The sequence below is a fragment of the Phoxinus phoxinus genome, assembly GCF_949152265.1.
Source record: "Phoxinus phoxinus genome assembly, chromosome: 13".
In the NCBI taxonomy this organism is placed as follows: domain Eukaryota; kingdom Metazoa; phylum Chordata; class Actinopteri; order Cypriniformes; family Leuciscidae; genus Phoxinus; species Phoxinus phoxinus.
The window spans coordinates 12,041,486-12,059,050 of record NC_136888.1 but is presented as its reverse complement, the minus strand read 5'-3'; the positions used below and the strand labels follow the sequence as shown (position 1 = coordinate 12,059,050).

Below are 17,565 nucleotides of genomic sequence, written 5' to 3'. Positions count from 1 at the left end.
TGTGTAGCAGCCATCAAAATAAAAAAATGTGTTCATATTTACAAAATAAAATTAAGTTGCTCATTGAAAACATTGGAAATCATTTCTTTGTACTTTTCTCAGTTAAAAAGAGTTGAAAGAGAATTGACAAATCTTGTTACAAAATATCCCAACTTTTCTTGATTTGGGGTTGTATTAACAACTGCACCAAATTGCAAATCTTTGCTCATTTCGGACCTCTGAATAAAATTCATGTTCAGGTATGAGCTCCATATTCTCACTATATCATACTAAAAGTTTGACGTATCAAATATAATACTGAACAAAAAATGCATATTCCAACTTCTTTTTAGATTTTCAGCCGTTAATCAAAGATGCTAGAAACACGACTCAAATGCCAATGCCAGTGATTAGTTTATATTGACGAATTCTTAATACATGATCAAATGCTGTTTGCCTGATGAACTGTGGTTTTATTTGTATGTTCTGGTCAGGACCTGGAAGAGCTGTTGAACAGGGTTAACAGCGCGGACTCTGCCCTCGCTATCGAGCAGAACGGGGCGGCCATCATCGAGCAGATCCAGAGAGCCAGAGAGCGTCGCTCCCAGATCACCTCGGAGGAGATGAAAGCCGTCATCGAGGAAAGAGACACTGCCATAACCAGGGTACAAACCTACGCCACGTACAAAGGGTCAATCCTAACCCACACCAGCCCTAAACACTCCACTCACAGTAGTTGTGTACCAAGCCAGAAACCTTTACACCATAGAAAAAAAAAATCAAATACGACTCTCTAAATATTGACTATCTCTCCTCCTCCTGCGATTGAACTCCTCTGCGAGATGACTTTGATTATTGGTCTATTAAAGCACATACATCTGTGTTTATTCACAGATCCTGCACTGATTTAAGAATCAACACACCAGCTACCTAATTCACATGTAGGGACAAATATTGCTGCATAACCTCAAATATTTGGTATATCGTTCCTACACACATAATTCAATCAAATGAAAACAAACAAGCAGGTAGCTAAATATTGACATCCAGATATTCAGCTTCATCATAGAGTTCAAGTGTGGGGCAGTGGATGTATTTGCTGGGATTTCTTTGTTGATAAATATTGCCTACGTTTCATAATTGGTTATATAATGTGCTTGATTTCATTATTTGGACACGGAATTGTATCTAACGGTGATTCCCGGTGTTGTTTTGGGTCACAGGTACTGTGTGTTGTAACTTTTATCAGGTGTGATGGTACAGGTCATCGAGGCCTTTCTGGCTATTTGATTTCCCAGACTTGTGACACTCAGAAATGAACAGTGTTTCAGACTGGCAATTTACTGTAATCAGTTTTATTGGATATGAGGTGGATTTTTGGAAAGTTATACAACACTTTTATATTGCCAAAACTAAGGGGGATTCTGCCAATAAAAGTGGATTTTTTTTTTTAAACGAAATGTAGTGTAGATAAAAGCATATAGAGTAAAGATGAAAACTCTTGTGTGATTGTAAATTCATCTGTGTAGGTGGTTGCAAGGTATAATCTGCTCTAATATTTCTATGGTTGGATTTGCAGGAATAGAGTTACATTCAAGCTATTTTAAGGCATGAAGACATTTTATTTCAAGGGAAAAAATCATTTAAATATGTCATTTTGGTGATTAAATATGGGTTTTAAGGGATACAATGATTGACTACACGGGAACATTAAGCATTTGCCTATCTAAATCCAAACAGTGACTTTTTTTTGACCGGTCAGTGTATATTTTAATGACATTTTTTTTTATTATATGCTATTATAGCAATTAATTTTCAATGTCCAAAGGATATAAGAGGGTCTACGATAAGGACTTTTAAGTCCTCCAAAAAAATTTGGTATTGTGATTTTTTTTATTTATTAATACAGACTTTATGTTTAGATTTTGCCCTGTTGATATTTTAAATGTACTTGTACTATTCTTCTGATCGACTGAGTCCTTTATTGGAGGTAGGCCAGATTCATAAAATAAATCCTGTCGTGCAGATAAATGCATGCGGAAAGCCAGTGACAGCTCAACCATGACAACCTGTGTCAACTTCTCTGAAATGAACAGAAGGCCAGGTGTCACTCTTCCAACTCCACCCCAAAAAGCCAGCAGCACATGGCTGCGAAACGTCCCCTAGAAGGCTTTTCATTGGGGCCAAAAACCTAAATCTGTGGGGTAATTTCAGAAATAAGTTGCAAAACCCCCAGGCCTAATCCCTCTGAGACTGGAATGGGTCCTCTCTCTATCCTCAAGGATATCTCCCTCCCCTGCCGTTCCACCCATCTCTCTCCTCATCTCGTAGGGATTAGAGCCCGGCTCCAGGCAGAGGGCCGCCGCATCCCTTTGGCCTGCCGGAATACGAAAAGCTGGATAAGTGCTGGAAGAAATAAATCTTATTCTCACTTCCTTCCTCTCCTCACAGTTAACGCAGAGAATAAGATCTGCTTCGTTATGTCCCTGCGCTGAGCGCTTATTGAATTTCTCTTGATCTTGATAGAGTACCGATGTTAAAGTGAGAGGGGAAATTGAGTCGCATCTCATGGTGAATTAGGGTTAGCTGATTGTCTTGAGATCTTATTCCGCTGAATTTTTTCCCCCACTCGTAGAACATGCTGTCACGTGGTTCAGACCTCTTATTTCTACTCTTGTGTTTTTGTGCTGTTTAATATTACCATCTGAGACTTTAATTGGTGGATTAAAAAGTTAAAATAGGTTAATGCGTCTGTTCCCACTTCCTACGCTCCATTTCGCCCCGGTTATTTTTGGGGCGCTGACTGCAGTGTTGGCCTTTTGCGTCACCGCAGAGGTGCATTCTGATTAAAATACGTTTCCCCCTAAAAAACATCTGCTGCCCGAGAACCATAACTCAGGCTGACACTAAAGAGGAGCTGTGTGTTTTGTCTGGACGGCAGCGGTATTATTTTAGTCTGCAGAGGAAAGAGACGGGAGTGGGGTCGGTGGCTGAGAGGCTTGTTTGCGCGGGCGCTACTCTTTGAGACGGCTGAATGTTGAAACATTGGGGCTTGTCGGGCCGTGTGGATGGTTTACATTCCTGGTAAGTGTCCGTCGATCCTGGAATGTGGACATGGAGAGGAGCACATATGGACTGGTAGAAAACAAGCCTACTTACAATAATACCCACCAAAGAGCTGGTCACAACGGTGTATGTTTAAAGCGCCTGTCTGTCTCTCCGTCTGTCTGTATGAAAGTCTGCCGGAGAGTCTCATATTGTAAGGAAAAATGAGGAGAGGACATGGGCTTTGTGTATAGGCACTTGTGCTATTCAATTCTGCTCAGTAAGCTGTCATATTTCAATAGAGTAAAACAATTTTCAAAATTGTATAATAGTATTTGTAATAGTTTTAGTATTTCATAGGTTTTGAGGGTAAAGTGTACCACCAACATTAGTTGCACCACTTTACATGTAAAACCACACACATATATATATATATATATAAGAGGGATCATACAGAATGCATGTTATGTTTTATTTAGTACTGTCCTGAATACCGGTAATATATTTTACATAAAAAGATGTTTACATATAGTCCACAAGACAAAAAATGTACCCTTGATTATTAACACTGTGTGTGCCGTTACCTGGATGATCCACGACTGTTTTTTGTTTTGTGATGGTTGTTCTTGAGTCCCTTGTTTGTCCTGAGCAGTTAAACTGCCTAATAATCTTCAGAAAAATCCTTCAGGTCCTGCAAATGATTCAGTTTTCCAGCATCTTTTGCATATTTTAACCCCTTTCCAGCAGTGACTATGATTTTGAGAATCATCTTTTCACACTGAGGACAATTGAGGGACTCAAACACAACTATTAAAGAAGGTTCAAACATTCATTGATTCACCAGAAGGAAACACAAAGCATTAAGAGTCGGGGGTGAAAACTTTTGAACAGGATGAAGATGTCCACATTTTTCTTATTTTGTTTAAATATAAAAAAATAATAATTCAGTACTGCCCTTCGGAAGCAACAGAAGATACTTGGATGTTTTCCGGAAGACAAATTAAGTACAAATTACCTTGATTTAATTTAAACATCAAATTTAAAAAGTTTTCACCCCCTGGCTATTTTTTTTTATTATTTTTTTTTTTTTTACATTTTAAAAATTAACTTACAAATATTATTATTTGTTCATTTTTGCTAAATTTGTTTGACATATAATTAATTTTACCTGTATAACATTTACTATGACGTGGAAAATAAATAAATAAATAATAATAATAAAACCCCCAAAAAATGGCATCACTCAAACACAAGCAGTATTTTGTAATGTGCATTTTCCTAATGGATGAATGCTGTTGAGTTACTCAAGCGGCTGAAACTATTTCTCTTTCCACTGTATGGACGTTCCGCAGCACACATATTTTTCTTCATAAAAGAAAGTGATTTTATATTTGAAATGCACCACAAATGAGTCTGTCCCTCCAGGGATCACAGACACAAACTGAGAGTAATATCAGCAAGTGTGTGCTGAGGTTCTTACAGTAAATATAGTTATAACTGAGAATGTAGATTTATACCCTGCAGAGATTTCACCTCTCATAGAACAGGCTTACATGCACTATTTTTCCATGTGGCAGTGCAACTGGTTTTCACAGGATACTTGAGCCAACTTTAATGCAAATATTATTTGAACCCTTTCAACAAAGTTATACTCATTTTGTGCACCAGTGTTTGCACTTTAAATTATTTTGTCAATAAAATGACCCCTGCTCCTCGTAAAATGATTAATTATAGATCATGCGTTTCTAAGAATGTAATATCTAACCAGTTATTTGGAATGTAAATAGAATATACCGTAGTACAATGCATAGAGGACATTTCTGAGAAACATCAGAGATGTCCTTTTTTTAGATGTGTTTGATCCTACTCTACAGAAACAGAACAGTGAAAGTGACTGGGTAGGATCACCAGTAGTTAATTTGACATAGTTTTGGCTTGTTTGGTTAATGCAAAAGTAACCAGGTGTAAAAGTAAGCCCATCATAGCTGGTTTAATCGCCTGGGTAAATTGTGATTTAATGCATTCAAGTGATCCCGCTTCTCTCTCTCTTTCCCAGTGCAAGCGTCTGGAACAAGAGCTTCTTCGTGTGAAAGAGCCATGCCATAATTCTGCAAACAGCACCCGCCACCTGGCTGCCCAAAACAATCGGGAGCGAGCGAGCAAGGTAAAGCGCACACACACCTCCCACGTGGGAAGAAGCCTCTGGAAATTAATGTCACGAGCCCTCGGGTTAGCCCACGCTAGCTTTCACAGAATGCACACGCTTGCCGAAACACACCAGGGGTGTTTGCCAACAACACCATCCTCGAATCCGACCTTCACCGAACACGCGCGCACGCGGTCGCCCCTGGACCCTTTATCAGCCCGTCATTACACTCTCCACTGTATCATTCATTAACTTCTATTTGCTCTCTCCTGCTCTTGTTTTCCAGCGCTTTGCAGCGATAGACTGGCGGCCGCGGGTGTCTGTTTGACAGGGTTTTAGGATGACACAGGCCGGTCAGTGTGCTGCGATGCCTCGCTGCGGGTCTGTCAGGGAGACGCAGGGCAAACACGGGCCTATTTGATTTGCTGTATTTATCTGATGCAGCCAGAGCCCTTGAGTTTAATGCAGAGTGCTGTAAAAGGGCCGTCATTAGATAGAGCTGTGTAAACATGCAGTGAGAGAGACTTGGGCGAGGAGGGGGGCTGGTTTCAGCAGGGGGTCGGACCTGTACCTGAACACACTGACTTAACCTGCGTCTTAGCTGGGTATATTCACACACTTACTGCATTTGTTGTAATCATCCACTTAACCTCATCGCCCAATGGGCTGCAGGTGTCAGAGCTTGTGTTATTATTAGCATTCATGGTTTTATTCATCACATGCATATCAGTGCTATGGTAGTGAAATAGTGTACCATCTCTAAATGGCTCATGGACAATAAAAAAAGGTTTATGACGGTCAACTAGTCAACTAATTGTCCAATAACTGACATTTCAATGTATACACCTCACTAGTTCAAACATCAGTTGTTAGATGTAAATTGCCTAATATAAAAGGTTGATGGTTTTATAGGGTAAAACCTTGTCTCAGAAAAAAATCTTATTATACCCTGGACCACAAAACCAGTGGGTTAAGTTTTTGAAATTGATGTATGGTTTGTTAGGATAGGACAATATTTGGCTGAGATACAACTATTGAAAATCTGGAATCTGAGGGTGCAAAAAAATCGAAACATTGAGAAAATCACCTTTAAAGGGATAGTTCACTTTAAAATGAAAATTCTGTCATCCTATACTGTACTCCCCCTCAAGTCGTTTCAAACCTGTATGAATTTCTGTCTTCTGCTGAACACAAAGGAAGATATTTTGAAGAATGTCGGTAACCAAACAGTTAACTGGTCCCATTGACTTCCATAGTAGGAAAAAAAAAAAAAATACTATGGAAGTCAATGGGACCAGTTAACTGTTTGGTTACCGACATTCTTTAAAATATCTTCCTTTGTGTTCAGCAGAAGACAGAAATTCATACAGGTTTGAAAAAACTTGAGGGTGAGAATATGATGACAGAATTTTCATTTTAAAGTGAACTATCCCTTTAACGTTGTGCATTTATGTTCGCGATTGTGCTGCATTCACTCACAAAAAGAAATGTTTTATATATTTACAGTAGGAAATTTACAAAATATCTTCATGAAACATGATCTTTACTTAAAGGGATAGTTCACTTTAAAATGAAAATTATGTCATCATATACTCACCCTCAAGTTGTTTCAAACCTGTATGAATTTCTTTCTTCTGCTGAACACAAAGGAAGATATTTTGAAGAATGTCGTTAACCAGACAGTTTCTGGTTCCCATTGACTTCCATAGTATTTTTTTTTTCCTACTATGGAAGTCAATGGGGTCCATCAACTGTTTGGTTACTGATATTCTTCAAAATATCTTCCTTTGTGTTCAGCAGAAGAAAGAAATTCATACAGGTTTGAAACAACTTGAGGGTGAGTATATGATGACATAATTTTCATTTTAAAGTGAACTATCCCTTTAATATCCTAATGATTTTTGGCATAAAAGAAAAATCGATAATTTTGACCCATACAATGTATTGTTGTCTATTGCCACAAATATACCTGTGCGACTTATGACTGGTTTTGTGATCCAGGATCACATTTGATGAACATTTGCGGTCGGATTCACAGAAACAAACCAATGGTGAGGCGCAAAACTGGTGATAATGATACACCAACTTCATGATATCATATGATGATGAGAAACAAATGGAGTCTGGATTGTTTGTATTTAGACGTGATGATGTGGATTGTGGTGTGAAAATGCTTTGATTCGTCTGTGCCACATGGCGACGATTACAGTAGATAAAAAAAAAAAAAAGATTATTTATAATCTGGTAAAAAGTCCAGTCTGTCTCCAAGCAATTTTACTTAAGATTTCCCCCCAAAAAATAAAAAATTATATTTCACATTTAAGACGGTTCGGCTGATGGCTTATTAAGAAATATATTAAATTTTGTTATTAATGTAGCACTTGGTTTTTCTATAAATCCCCTTAATTATAGATTGACTCCTGGGATTATAGAGCGGGGTTTTTAATTTAAAACGAAATGGGAACAGCTGTCGTAAAATTAGTCAACAGTGCCAGGAACATATCCACAAAACAATTTAAAAATGAACAGGACTTCCACTTATCGATTGACATTTTACTTTAAAGAAAGCCAGAGAAAATCTTCAGGGTGAAAAAAAGAGTTGAGTTTAAGATGATGAGCAAAGACTTCCTTCTGAAACCTTTATATTTAGCTTTTAGCTCACGCTAACTTTCAGGGATTTCATTTGGATGATTAATTTCTAGGTTTTTAATCGACAGACTCTTCAGAGAATGTTAACCGGTGTTCTTTTTATCGTGGAAGATATGGTGAAAGATAGGCCAGTTGTTTTTCCTTTTCTTTTCAATTAAGATGGAAATTAGGGGCGTATTTAGCGTTATTTGTTGTCATTTCATCATCATATTTCACCAGAACAGCAAAGCACCTGCGAAGTGTTTTTTTGGCTCGTGACTTTTGTCAGTTGATAGCACCCGGGGCTATTCCTTGTCTTATCTCAGTCTCATTTTCACCTCAGCGCATGTAAAAGAACCTGCTCAACAACCATAAGAGCTTTATTGTTGGTCAGGCTTTGCTATCTTTGTGGTCACCAATTGCCTGCAGTAAAAAAAGGCCTACAATACAGCCCCCATAACAAAAACAGACGAAAAAATGTCTAATTAAAATCTAAACCAGAAGGTGTATATAGGATGTGCGTGTGTAAGGTGCAATAATTATCAAACACACATTTAATCTGTTTGCATCCCCTTTGTGTGTGTGTTTACCAGTTATTTTAGCTAATTTGATTAAGACTTCAGCGCCGTTTAATGCATAACTTAAATCGCATAACGCATATTTAAATCTACTCCGCAGTCTGTCAATTCAATCTGGACCTTTGTTTAAGAAGAATGTGTTAACGGGAGATCTTGACTATAATGTGAAATGTGTGTGAAAGCAGGTTTGTGTGAACCAATTTGATTCTAATTTCATGAGAAGAAAGGCAAAACCTTTTTGGGAATGACCTGACAAGAAACGTGTTCATTTAAGGGACAAAGACGATGTTTCAGTTAGTCGTGTGATATTTCAAATTAGCTCACATTAAAATAATAGAGACGCAGCGTATATGTGTGTTTGTCGGCTGGTTTTAGTTTGAAGCGTGCAAGTCCCTCTAAATGCTGAGTGGGGGATGTGGACAGGCTCGCGGGGGCCGTTGAGAAGAGCTCTGCCCTCGCTCTGAACCACCTGTGTTTGCTCTGCAGCTTTTCTCTTCTGCATTGACAGCAGTGAAGGGATCTCACACGCCTGATCCTGCCCCCATCACTCTCTTGGCCTTCATCGCTCTGTCCAGAGCTCACCTTTAACTTCTTCTGCGGGGCGCTTACTGAGTTCATCTCAGGGATCTGATTTTTACGTATATTTTTCGACCTGAAAAGTGTGAACCGCATGAATTGCGTAAACCTGAGAAAAAAATAGTTTGTGGTTATGATGATTGAAATCGCAAAAAGACTAAATGACTAAATAAACGGAAAAATGTTAAAGCGCCAAATGCGAGTAAAAATCGGCGTGGGAATGGTGTTACTCACCAGTTGCTTTTAACTTTTTTTATGAATTTTGACAATGCATGGTTGTGAGAGAGAATGTGGTATGGCTTTGTGCGATCATCAAATCGCAACGGTTGTGATGTAATTATATAAATATGTAGTCTGACGCGCTGCATGTTTCAGAGTAAAGCCAAAGCGCAGCACTGTGTTCATTTTCAGTTTCGATTCACAGTAAATGCTACTCTGCGAGTGCCGTGTGTTTGAGTCGTTTAGAATTTGCGCTTGGGAACGCGCCAACCATCTTCCGAAATTCGTAATGTCAACAAAGAGAAGCGATAGGGTCTCCCTGCATGTTTCTGCCAAAATAAAAGCTCAATAAAGTAAAATAAAATAATTCATTATTAAAAATGTGCACGTTTTCCTTCTTTTTTTTATCTTTAGCTGGTCACATGCCTGCATGTGACCCTTATGGACCATAAATATGGAGATTACCTTTAATTATTTGTAATGGTATTGAGGTTTGTTTGATGCCTCAAAAATGCCTTTTTAAATGGAAAATATTGCAATTATTCCATGGAACACAAAAGAGAATCAAATCTCATTTGCACTTGTGTGCATTCAAACCTGGCGCATCATGCCAGACTTAATACCAATCAATTAAAACTAACATCTTGTCACATTTTAATTAAATAAACTTAACTCTGAATATAGTGAACAAGTTATATATGTGGTTCTCAATCTCAACCTTTTTGACTTCAAGGCCCTCTTTGCCCAAGACAATATTCAAAGGCCCTTCGACCTCATGAGAAAACTAATAAGGTGACAATTTCGTATGCATTTTCTTCGAAAACAAATGATTTTTGTACAAAAAAGGTAAGCATGAAGGTCTAAGCAGATCATATGGAAACGTACACTTGACATTGCACAAATTCATTCTAATTAGTCACCAATTTGCCAAAATAGTAAAGTAGCTAAAAATAGTCAAATTGTTTTGCCATGAGAGTGTGTATAAGCCTCCTACATAAACTGAAATGTATACTTCTGTTGTAATAAAACAAATAAACTCAAAAATATGATGTTAGCTTAATGTTTTCCACAAAAAAAAACACATTTCTTCTGCTTTTTGAATAAGATTATTAATTAAAATAATTATAAGACTTCAAGGCCCTATAAGCCCTCAAGGAAGTTTGCAGAGGCCCCGGCCCCCTGGTTGAGAACCTCTGAATTAAATGGACCACCTTTATGATTTTTTATGGTGCTTTTTCGACTTTGATAGTCCATGTTGACTAATTCGTCCTAGATAAACCTAGACGTTCTTCAAAATGATTCCTTTTGTCTTCCACATGACAAAAGAACGAGTAAATTGCTCTGTTTTAAGTAGGAGCCATGGCCTAACAGCATACGAGCTGTAGACGCATTGAGCCTTGGTGCTAATGCATTAAAATCTGGCCTGCACCATGTCCTGGTTCTGTTCCACCTCTAATAAATGATGGTGGTTCCTCGGAAAGATCTCTTTCTGAGCGTTCAATTCTTTGGGGATGTTTTAGTTGTACAAGGCGTGAGTCTTACTGGCGATTTAAAGCGAGAGAGATTTATGAGTGTGTTCTGCGGAGGAGGGATCTTATGCATTTGGCCTTTTTGTTGTCAGGCGAGGATGCAAGTCTTTTGTCTCTGACCTGTAGAGCTGAATATGTTTGATCACACATCATCAGGTGACAGGCTTGGAAATAGAGAAGAGGTGTGTGTTTCACAGGATTAGTCCTTCAAGTCCAGTTCAAATTTGTGTTACATGTGTTAAAGTGTTTAATCTTTCATAACAGTTAGACTAAGTATTAGTTGTTTGCTTAACAGTTTAGCAGATACTTTTATGCATGTATTAGAAGCTGGTCAGAAAAGTATGGAAGTAAAATAATGACAAATGTTTTTGAAATAAAAAAGCCTGTTGAATTGCACTACTTGAAAAAAATATGCATTGCATTAACCATGCTTGCATTTTAATGCATTGTATTTTTAGGCCTCGCATTTTTATGGGCTGAAATTCAACATGGTTGTATATTTAAGCTGTGAATATTACAATTCAAAACATTTCAAACACATTTTCATTCATAAAAATTCAATAATCCATTTTCACCTTTCATATTTCCCTTCCAAAATATTCAAACTGTTAAAAAATACAACCTATAATATTCAACGGGCAATTTTCGGTCCACTTTATTTCGCTTTACAAATTCGCTTCCACAAATTCAGTGGTTCAAATTCGACAGTAAATTCAACAGTGACCTCCAGGAACTGCAGGAAAAGCAGTAGATTACCGAGCATAATCTCCATCTGCTGTTAATCAACCTCACCAGCAGGGAGTGCAAGCGCGTGTTGTTGACGAAGACCAGAGCAACAGTTAGAGCAAGCCATTCATTAATTCATAAAACTGATTTTTAGAAATGTAAGTGTATTTGTGATTATTACGAGGGCTGTTTTCATGTTTAATTCAGTGTCTTCACGGTCCCTCTCTACCGTGAACAAGATTACAATGTTATTCCCCCGATGCTGATGTACAGAACAAATGTTACATTTGAGGTAGACATATATTTCTCTTGGTTGTTTTGCCTTAACTTTATATCGCGACGATGTGCTGCAGTACTGGGGTTTCCCTCAATAATTCAGGATTGCTGGACATATAAAACGCTTAACGTATACTAATGGACTAATACAGTGATATAAAAGACCAAACTCGCACCTTATTGACAAGGCTGTACTATATGGCTACAGGCAAGCAGACTCAGAATATGAACTTAACGCGCAAGCAAGTTTCACGCTAAGCGTTTCCCAGTTACATAACTTACTGCTATAAAGTTGGCTTGACGTTGGACATTCGCACATTTAGGGACCGTCTCTAAAGTTACATACGACATTGGTATACACGTTTCTAACTTCAATAGCAAACTTCTATTTATATGAATAAATATAAAAAATATAAAAGGTGTGCATCATGCCTGACACCTACATGAACACTTACAGTTGTTTTTATGACTGCAAGTCATTCTCTTCCAATGCTATTGAAGTTAGAAACGTGTATACCAATGTCGTATGTAACTTTAGAGACGGCCCCTAAATGTGCGAATGTCATGCCAACCATAGATGCCAACTTTATAACCAGTATGACCGGTGTTGTGCCGAATTTCGACCCCCTGCCAAATTATTACCCCCCTCGTTGAAGTCAGTACCTGATTGCCTAATCCTAACCCCACCCCTAATCCCAACCCCTCCCCCACAACCAATCCTAAACCTACCAATGCTAGGGGGGTAATAATTTGGCGGGGGTCAAAATTCGGCACAACACCGGGAAACGCGTGAAACTTTGCGTGTTAAGTTCATATTCTGACTCTGCTTGCCTGTAGCCATATAGTACAGCCTTCTCAATAAAGTGTGAGTTTGGTCTTTTATATCACTATATCAATAGTCCATTAGGATACGTTAAGCGTTTTATATGTCCATTGTCCAGCAATCCTGCATTATTGAGGGAAACCCCAGTACTGCAGCACATCGTCGCGATATAAAGTTAAGGCAAAACAACCAAGAGAAATATATGTCTACCTCAAATGTAACATTTGTTCTGTACATCAGCATCGGGGGAATAACATTGTAATCTTGTTCACGGTAGAGAAAGATGTAGGCTACACAGGGACCGTGAAGACACTGAATTAACGTAAACATGAAAACAGCCCTCATAATAATCACAAATACACTTACATTTCTAAAAATCAGTTTTATGAATTAATGAATGGCTTGCTCTAACTGTTGCTCTGGTCTTCGTCAACAACACGCGCTTGCACTCCCTGCTGGTGAGGTTGATTAACAGCAGATGGAGATTATGCTCGGTAATCTACTGCTTTTCCTGCAGTTCCTGGAGGTCACTGTTGAATTTACTGTCGAATTTGAACCACTGAATTTGTGGAAGCGAATTTGTAAAGCGAAAAAAAGTGGACCGAAAATTGCCCGTTGAATATTATAGGTTGTATTTTTTAACAGTTTGAATATTTTGGAAGGGAAATATGAAAGGTGAAAATGGATTATTGAATTTTTATGAATGAAAATGTGTTTGAAATGTTTTGAATTGTAATATTCACAGCTTAAATATACAACCATGTTGAATTTCAGCCCATAAAAATGCGAGGCCTAAAAATACAATGCATTAAAATGCAAGCATGGTTAATGCAATGCATATTTTTTCAAGTTGTGCAATTCAACAGGCTTTTTTATTTCAAAAACATTTGTCATTATTTTACTTCCATAGAAAAGTGTGTTCTAGAGATGTGAGTGTAATCTGAAAGCAAACAGAGTATTTTTAACTCAATGATTCCCAAGGAAGTACTTATTTCTTTTAAAAAGAGTACTTATTATGGAAATAATATGCTTTAAAAGAATATACAAAAGTGCAAACTGAATGTAATGTTTTAAAATCTATTATAGTTTGTGTTTTATTAAAGGCAATTAAGTGACCCATAATTACTTCTATTGTCGTGTGAAATATGGTTAAAATGTACATGAATGTACAATTGACAAAGTATTCATTAAACTGAAATATACTTAACTGTAATTTCTATTGAACTTAGTACATTTAAAATATATTAACTTAAAATATAATATCGAACTGCATACAGTTAAGGCCCGTTCACACCAATGACTATAACTATAATTATAATGTTAAAGATATAGTTCTAAAAATCATTTTAAATGCAAAAGAATAGAAGTGTCCACACTACAACGATAATGGCCCAGAGAAATGATATCGTTAGAATCACTTTCAAAACAATTTTGTTCCTGCTAATGAACGATAAAAACGATGACAGCCAATCAGAATCCATTGGCATAATCCATAAAGCAGAAGACGACAAAACTCGCGCTTAGAATAAACAGAACAATTGTCGTCCGCTGGTGTGGACGTATATAATTATCGGTATAGTTGTTTTTATAGATATCGTTGTTCTTGATGTGAACAGGCCTTTATTAACAAGTTATCAAACAGTTATAATTACTTTAGTACTTTAATGGGCTTAAGTATATTAGACAACACAATCATAATACAGTAAGTGTTCTTTTTTAAAGCATGACAAAGATTATTAAAACAATGATTTAAAATGTCCTTTAAAGTAAAACTTTTCATTTGACACTATTACAAAGTGCAGTTTCTAAAAGTATACTTAAGTGTGTTAAGAAGCATAGTGTGAACATGTGTCTTTAAGTACTGTACATTTAAGTGGCCTTTTCATTAGAACTATATTATCTACATATAAAACTACAGATTTAAAAAAAAATGTACTTTTAAGATTTAAAGTACTCTACAAGTGCACATTCAGTAGGCTACTTTTAAGTGCACTTCTTTTTCACGTGGGTTTAGTAGCCATTTAAAAGGGCCTATGGACCTTTGCCCCCTTTGGTACAAGTAAATGTAAGATTTATTGCATTAAAAGCTGTCAATTTAGTTTTGCATGACCATTTTTCAACCCTCCCTGTGAACTGTACCTTTAAGACTTCTACATGTAAATGTGCCATGTTATGGTTAACTAACCTTTGCATAGTGGTTTAGTTCATCAGGGCTGGACAATGTGCTAAATACAGAGTAGGGGTTGATACGATTTCATAAATGGTCTGAAGACTGCTTCGGGAATCTTATAACACGTTTCGTACAAGGTTTAAACTAAAGTACTTGAATTTGACTTTTTGACAAGTCCTTGAAAACAGCCATATTTATAAAAATGTACTTGAAAAGTGCTTGAATTATTGAAAGACAATATATGTGACAATATATACAATTATTGATTAAACAAATTGTTCACGCAATATTAACCCTGCAGCCCGTCTGATATAGATATAGAGCCATTTCGCATGGCTATGAGCATGATATTGCTCATATAAATATCCAAAGTATATGATACAGCTTTCATTCTTCAGGTCAATCATGTACAGTATTTTGAATTAGGAAAGCGATATCTTTGTCATAGTATCATTTCAATGGTTAAACTTACCACAGTCATTGCATGTACTGCACTTTATTTGCACTTTATCGTCTTGTTTTAATGATTTATTTTTATTTATCCATTTACCTTTTTTAGAATTTGAAAGATAATACAGATATTGTTTGATAAGTGAGATCTCTGATTGTAGTCCTTGAAAACCAAAAAGTAGTGTTTAAAGTAGTGCTTGAATTTTATTTGACAGTATCTGTTCGAACCCTGTTATAATCTATTTATTTCAATAGAGCAAGAAAGCGTTGGGTGACCTCTGACATGATACGGGCCGTGCTGCTTTAAATGAGCTTCAGTCAGCGACGGCGCGGACTGTGACACCGCTGATAACCTCCATCACATCCTCCTCTCCCCACTGGGTCAGAAAGGCCACGACCAGCCCACCTCTGCCCCACCAAACGCTCGCTCATAAAGGTCAAGGCTGCGACCCTCCTTTGCAGGGCTTAATCTCTACAGGTTAACACGTTACTCTGGGAACCTAATTTGGATAATATTGTAATGAATGCTGATAAAATACATAAGATTAAAAGAATTGCGCTTTGAAGTCGAGCTCCCCTCCCTGTTGGAGAAAAGTACATATTGACTTTAGAGGTTTGAGGCTTTTTGATGTTCTCTTTGACTTTCGAGACCTGCACTCCAGTAATTAGAATGATTGGGGAACCGGCGGAAGCTGCATGCGCTTATGGGTTAAAGTGTTTCAGGGATTCAAATGCACCGGTGTTCGAGTCATAGGTTTCCGTTGCAGTCATGCGTTGTGTTAAGAATGCACGCATACTTATCTATAGCATGCAAATATTGTATTTGCTTATGTGTCTTTAGTCTGCAGTTGAAGATTTTTTTATCGCAGACCGCATCATAGGCGTATAACGGTGCACTGCGCTCAATTGCAGGTTGATTTTAGTAAAGAAAAGAAACTCCCCAACCCAATGGATCTTGATAAGACACTGCTCGATGTCAAACGGGGTGCCTCGTAGAAGCCGAATGCGTTTTGCAGACAATGCATCCAGTAAGATGAAACCTTTAAAGCTTTATCACAGTTTACGATACACCCCGAAGATAAGGCACGGACAGCATTCCTGCGTTTCTGAAGAAAACGTGAAATTTCAAGCCTATCAACGACACACCTCAATTTAACAAACCCCAGATTATAGCAAAAGTTACTAAAGAGTCATTCATCTCTAGTGCTTGTGATAACTCCAAGTCTTGCATTCCTTTGAAGGAACAGTTCAACAAGGAAATACAAATGTCTGTATGCCTTTCTTTATACTGTGGAACACAAAAGGAGACTCTTTGATGAATGTGCTCTATATTTCAGGTTTTCTGAAGTAACTTTTAAGAACAGGTCATAATTTACCTTAAAATCTGGTGGTCTAATACATGTTTATTTCATGATTTGGATAATTGGAGTTGGTAAATATGTTGGTATTTTATTGTTTTATGTAATTATTTAATGCTCTGTATTTGCTCAGTAGCTTTTAGTTTCATAGTTGTAGCAGCGTCAGGTTTGTTTACGGTCCAAAAAAAAAAAAAAAACTTAATGGGCCACATATTATAAAAGCCGACCAATCAGGTTGTGAACATATCCCTATGCCTTTAGGTTCTATATCTTTCGATTCGATGATAAAAATGCCAGTGGACTCTAAGCGCGACTAGGACTAAATGTTTTTGAGGGTTTTTGGTCCGGACCAAATGAACCAAGCGAACCGAACTATAAATGTGAACAGACCCTTAGTTGTTGTCGAAATTGCTAGCAAAAACTATTTCAAAGAAACCAGCAAGTAACACATTAAAATAAACATGAAATATTGAAAATTGTTTTCCATTAAAATGTACTCCAATAATCTTTTATTTACACCTTTGAAAACTATTTTTTTACTGTTTGAAAAAACATGTGGCAAAGTACATTTTTGAAACTGTTTTTTAACAGAACTATTCTCTAGTTCCTTCTCTTTTAAAGCCCTCTCTTGTCTTTTTCTCTCCGTTTATCTCTCCCTGTCTTTGTCCTCCGTCTCTCGGGGAGTATATTGCAGGACTTTACAGTAGCGCAGGTTGTCATGTTTGTTTAGACAGCCTCCATTGTGTCTGTCTCCTCACCCAGCTGTTGAAAGGATGAGCCCATCAATACATCTGTTTCAACGGCAGGTCATTAGCGAGGGCTTTATTGTGCCACAGGTTTAGGCACTGAGAGGTAGGGGACGGTGTTTACCCGGCCTTCCCCACACCCACCGGCTCAGGGATCCCTCGGTCTCACGACACACCGCTGCTGAGTAGGTGCTGAGTTAGAAGACAATAGAGTCAATTGGATCCCCCTCAGTGTGAGTTTCTCCTTGTGTGCACACGAACGAATGAATGAAGTTCAGTTGGAGTTCAGATGGTTATCTGTCTGACATTGAAGATT

At 37.6% G+C, this 17,565-nt stretch overlaps 1 protein-coding gene across 4 annotated transcripts in view; it reads left to right on the top strand.

The window, feature by feature from the left end:
* Nucleotides 1-17,565, top strand: part of mipol1 (mirror-image polydactyly 1) — an 88,969-nt gene that overhangs the window by 49,190 nt on the left and 22,214 nt on the right. For all 4 annotated transcript variants that reach the window (XM_079633130.1, XM_079633129.1, XM_079633127.1 and 1 more), the window contains 2 exons: nucleotides 474-644; nucleotides 5,081-5,188. In XM_079633130.1, coding sequence (XP_079489256.1) covers nucleotides 474-644; nucleotides 5,081-5,188 — 279 coding nt within the window. The remainder of the gene's footprint in view (nucleotides 1-473; nucleotides 645-5,080; nucleotides 5,189-17,565) is intronic.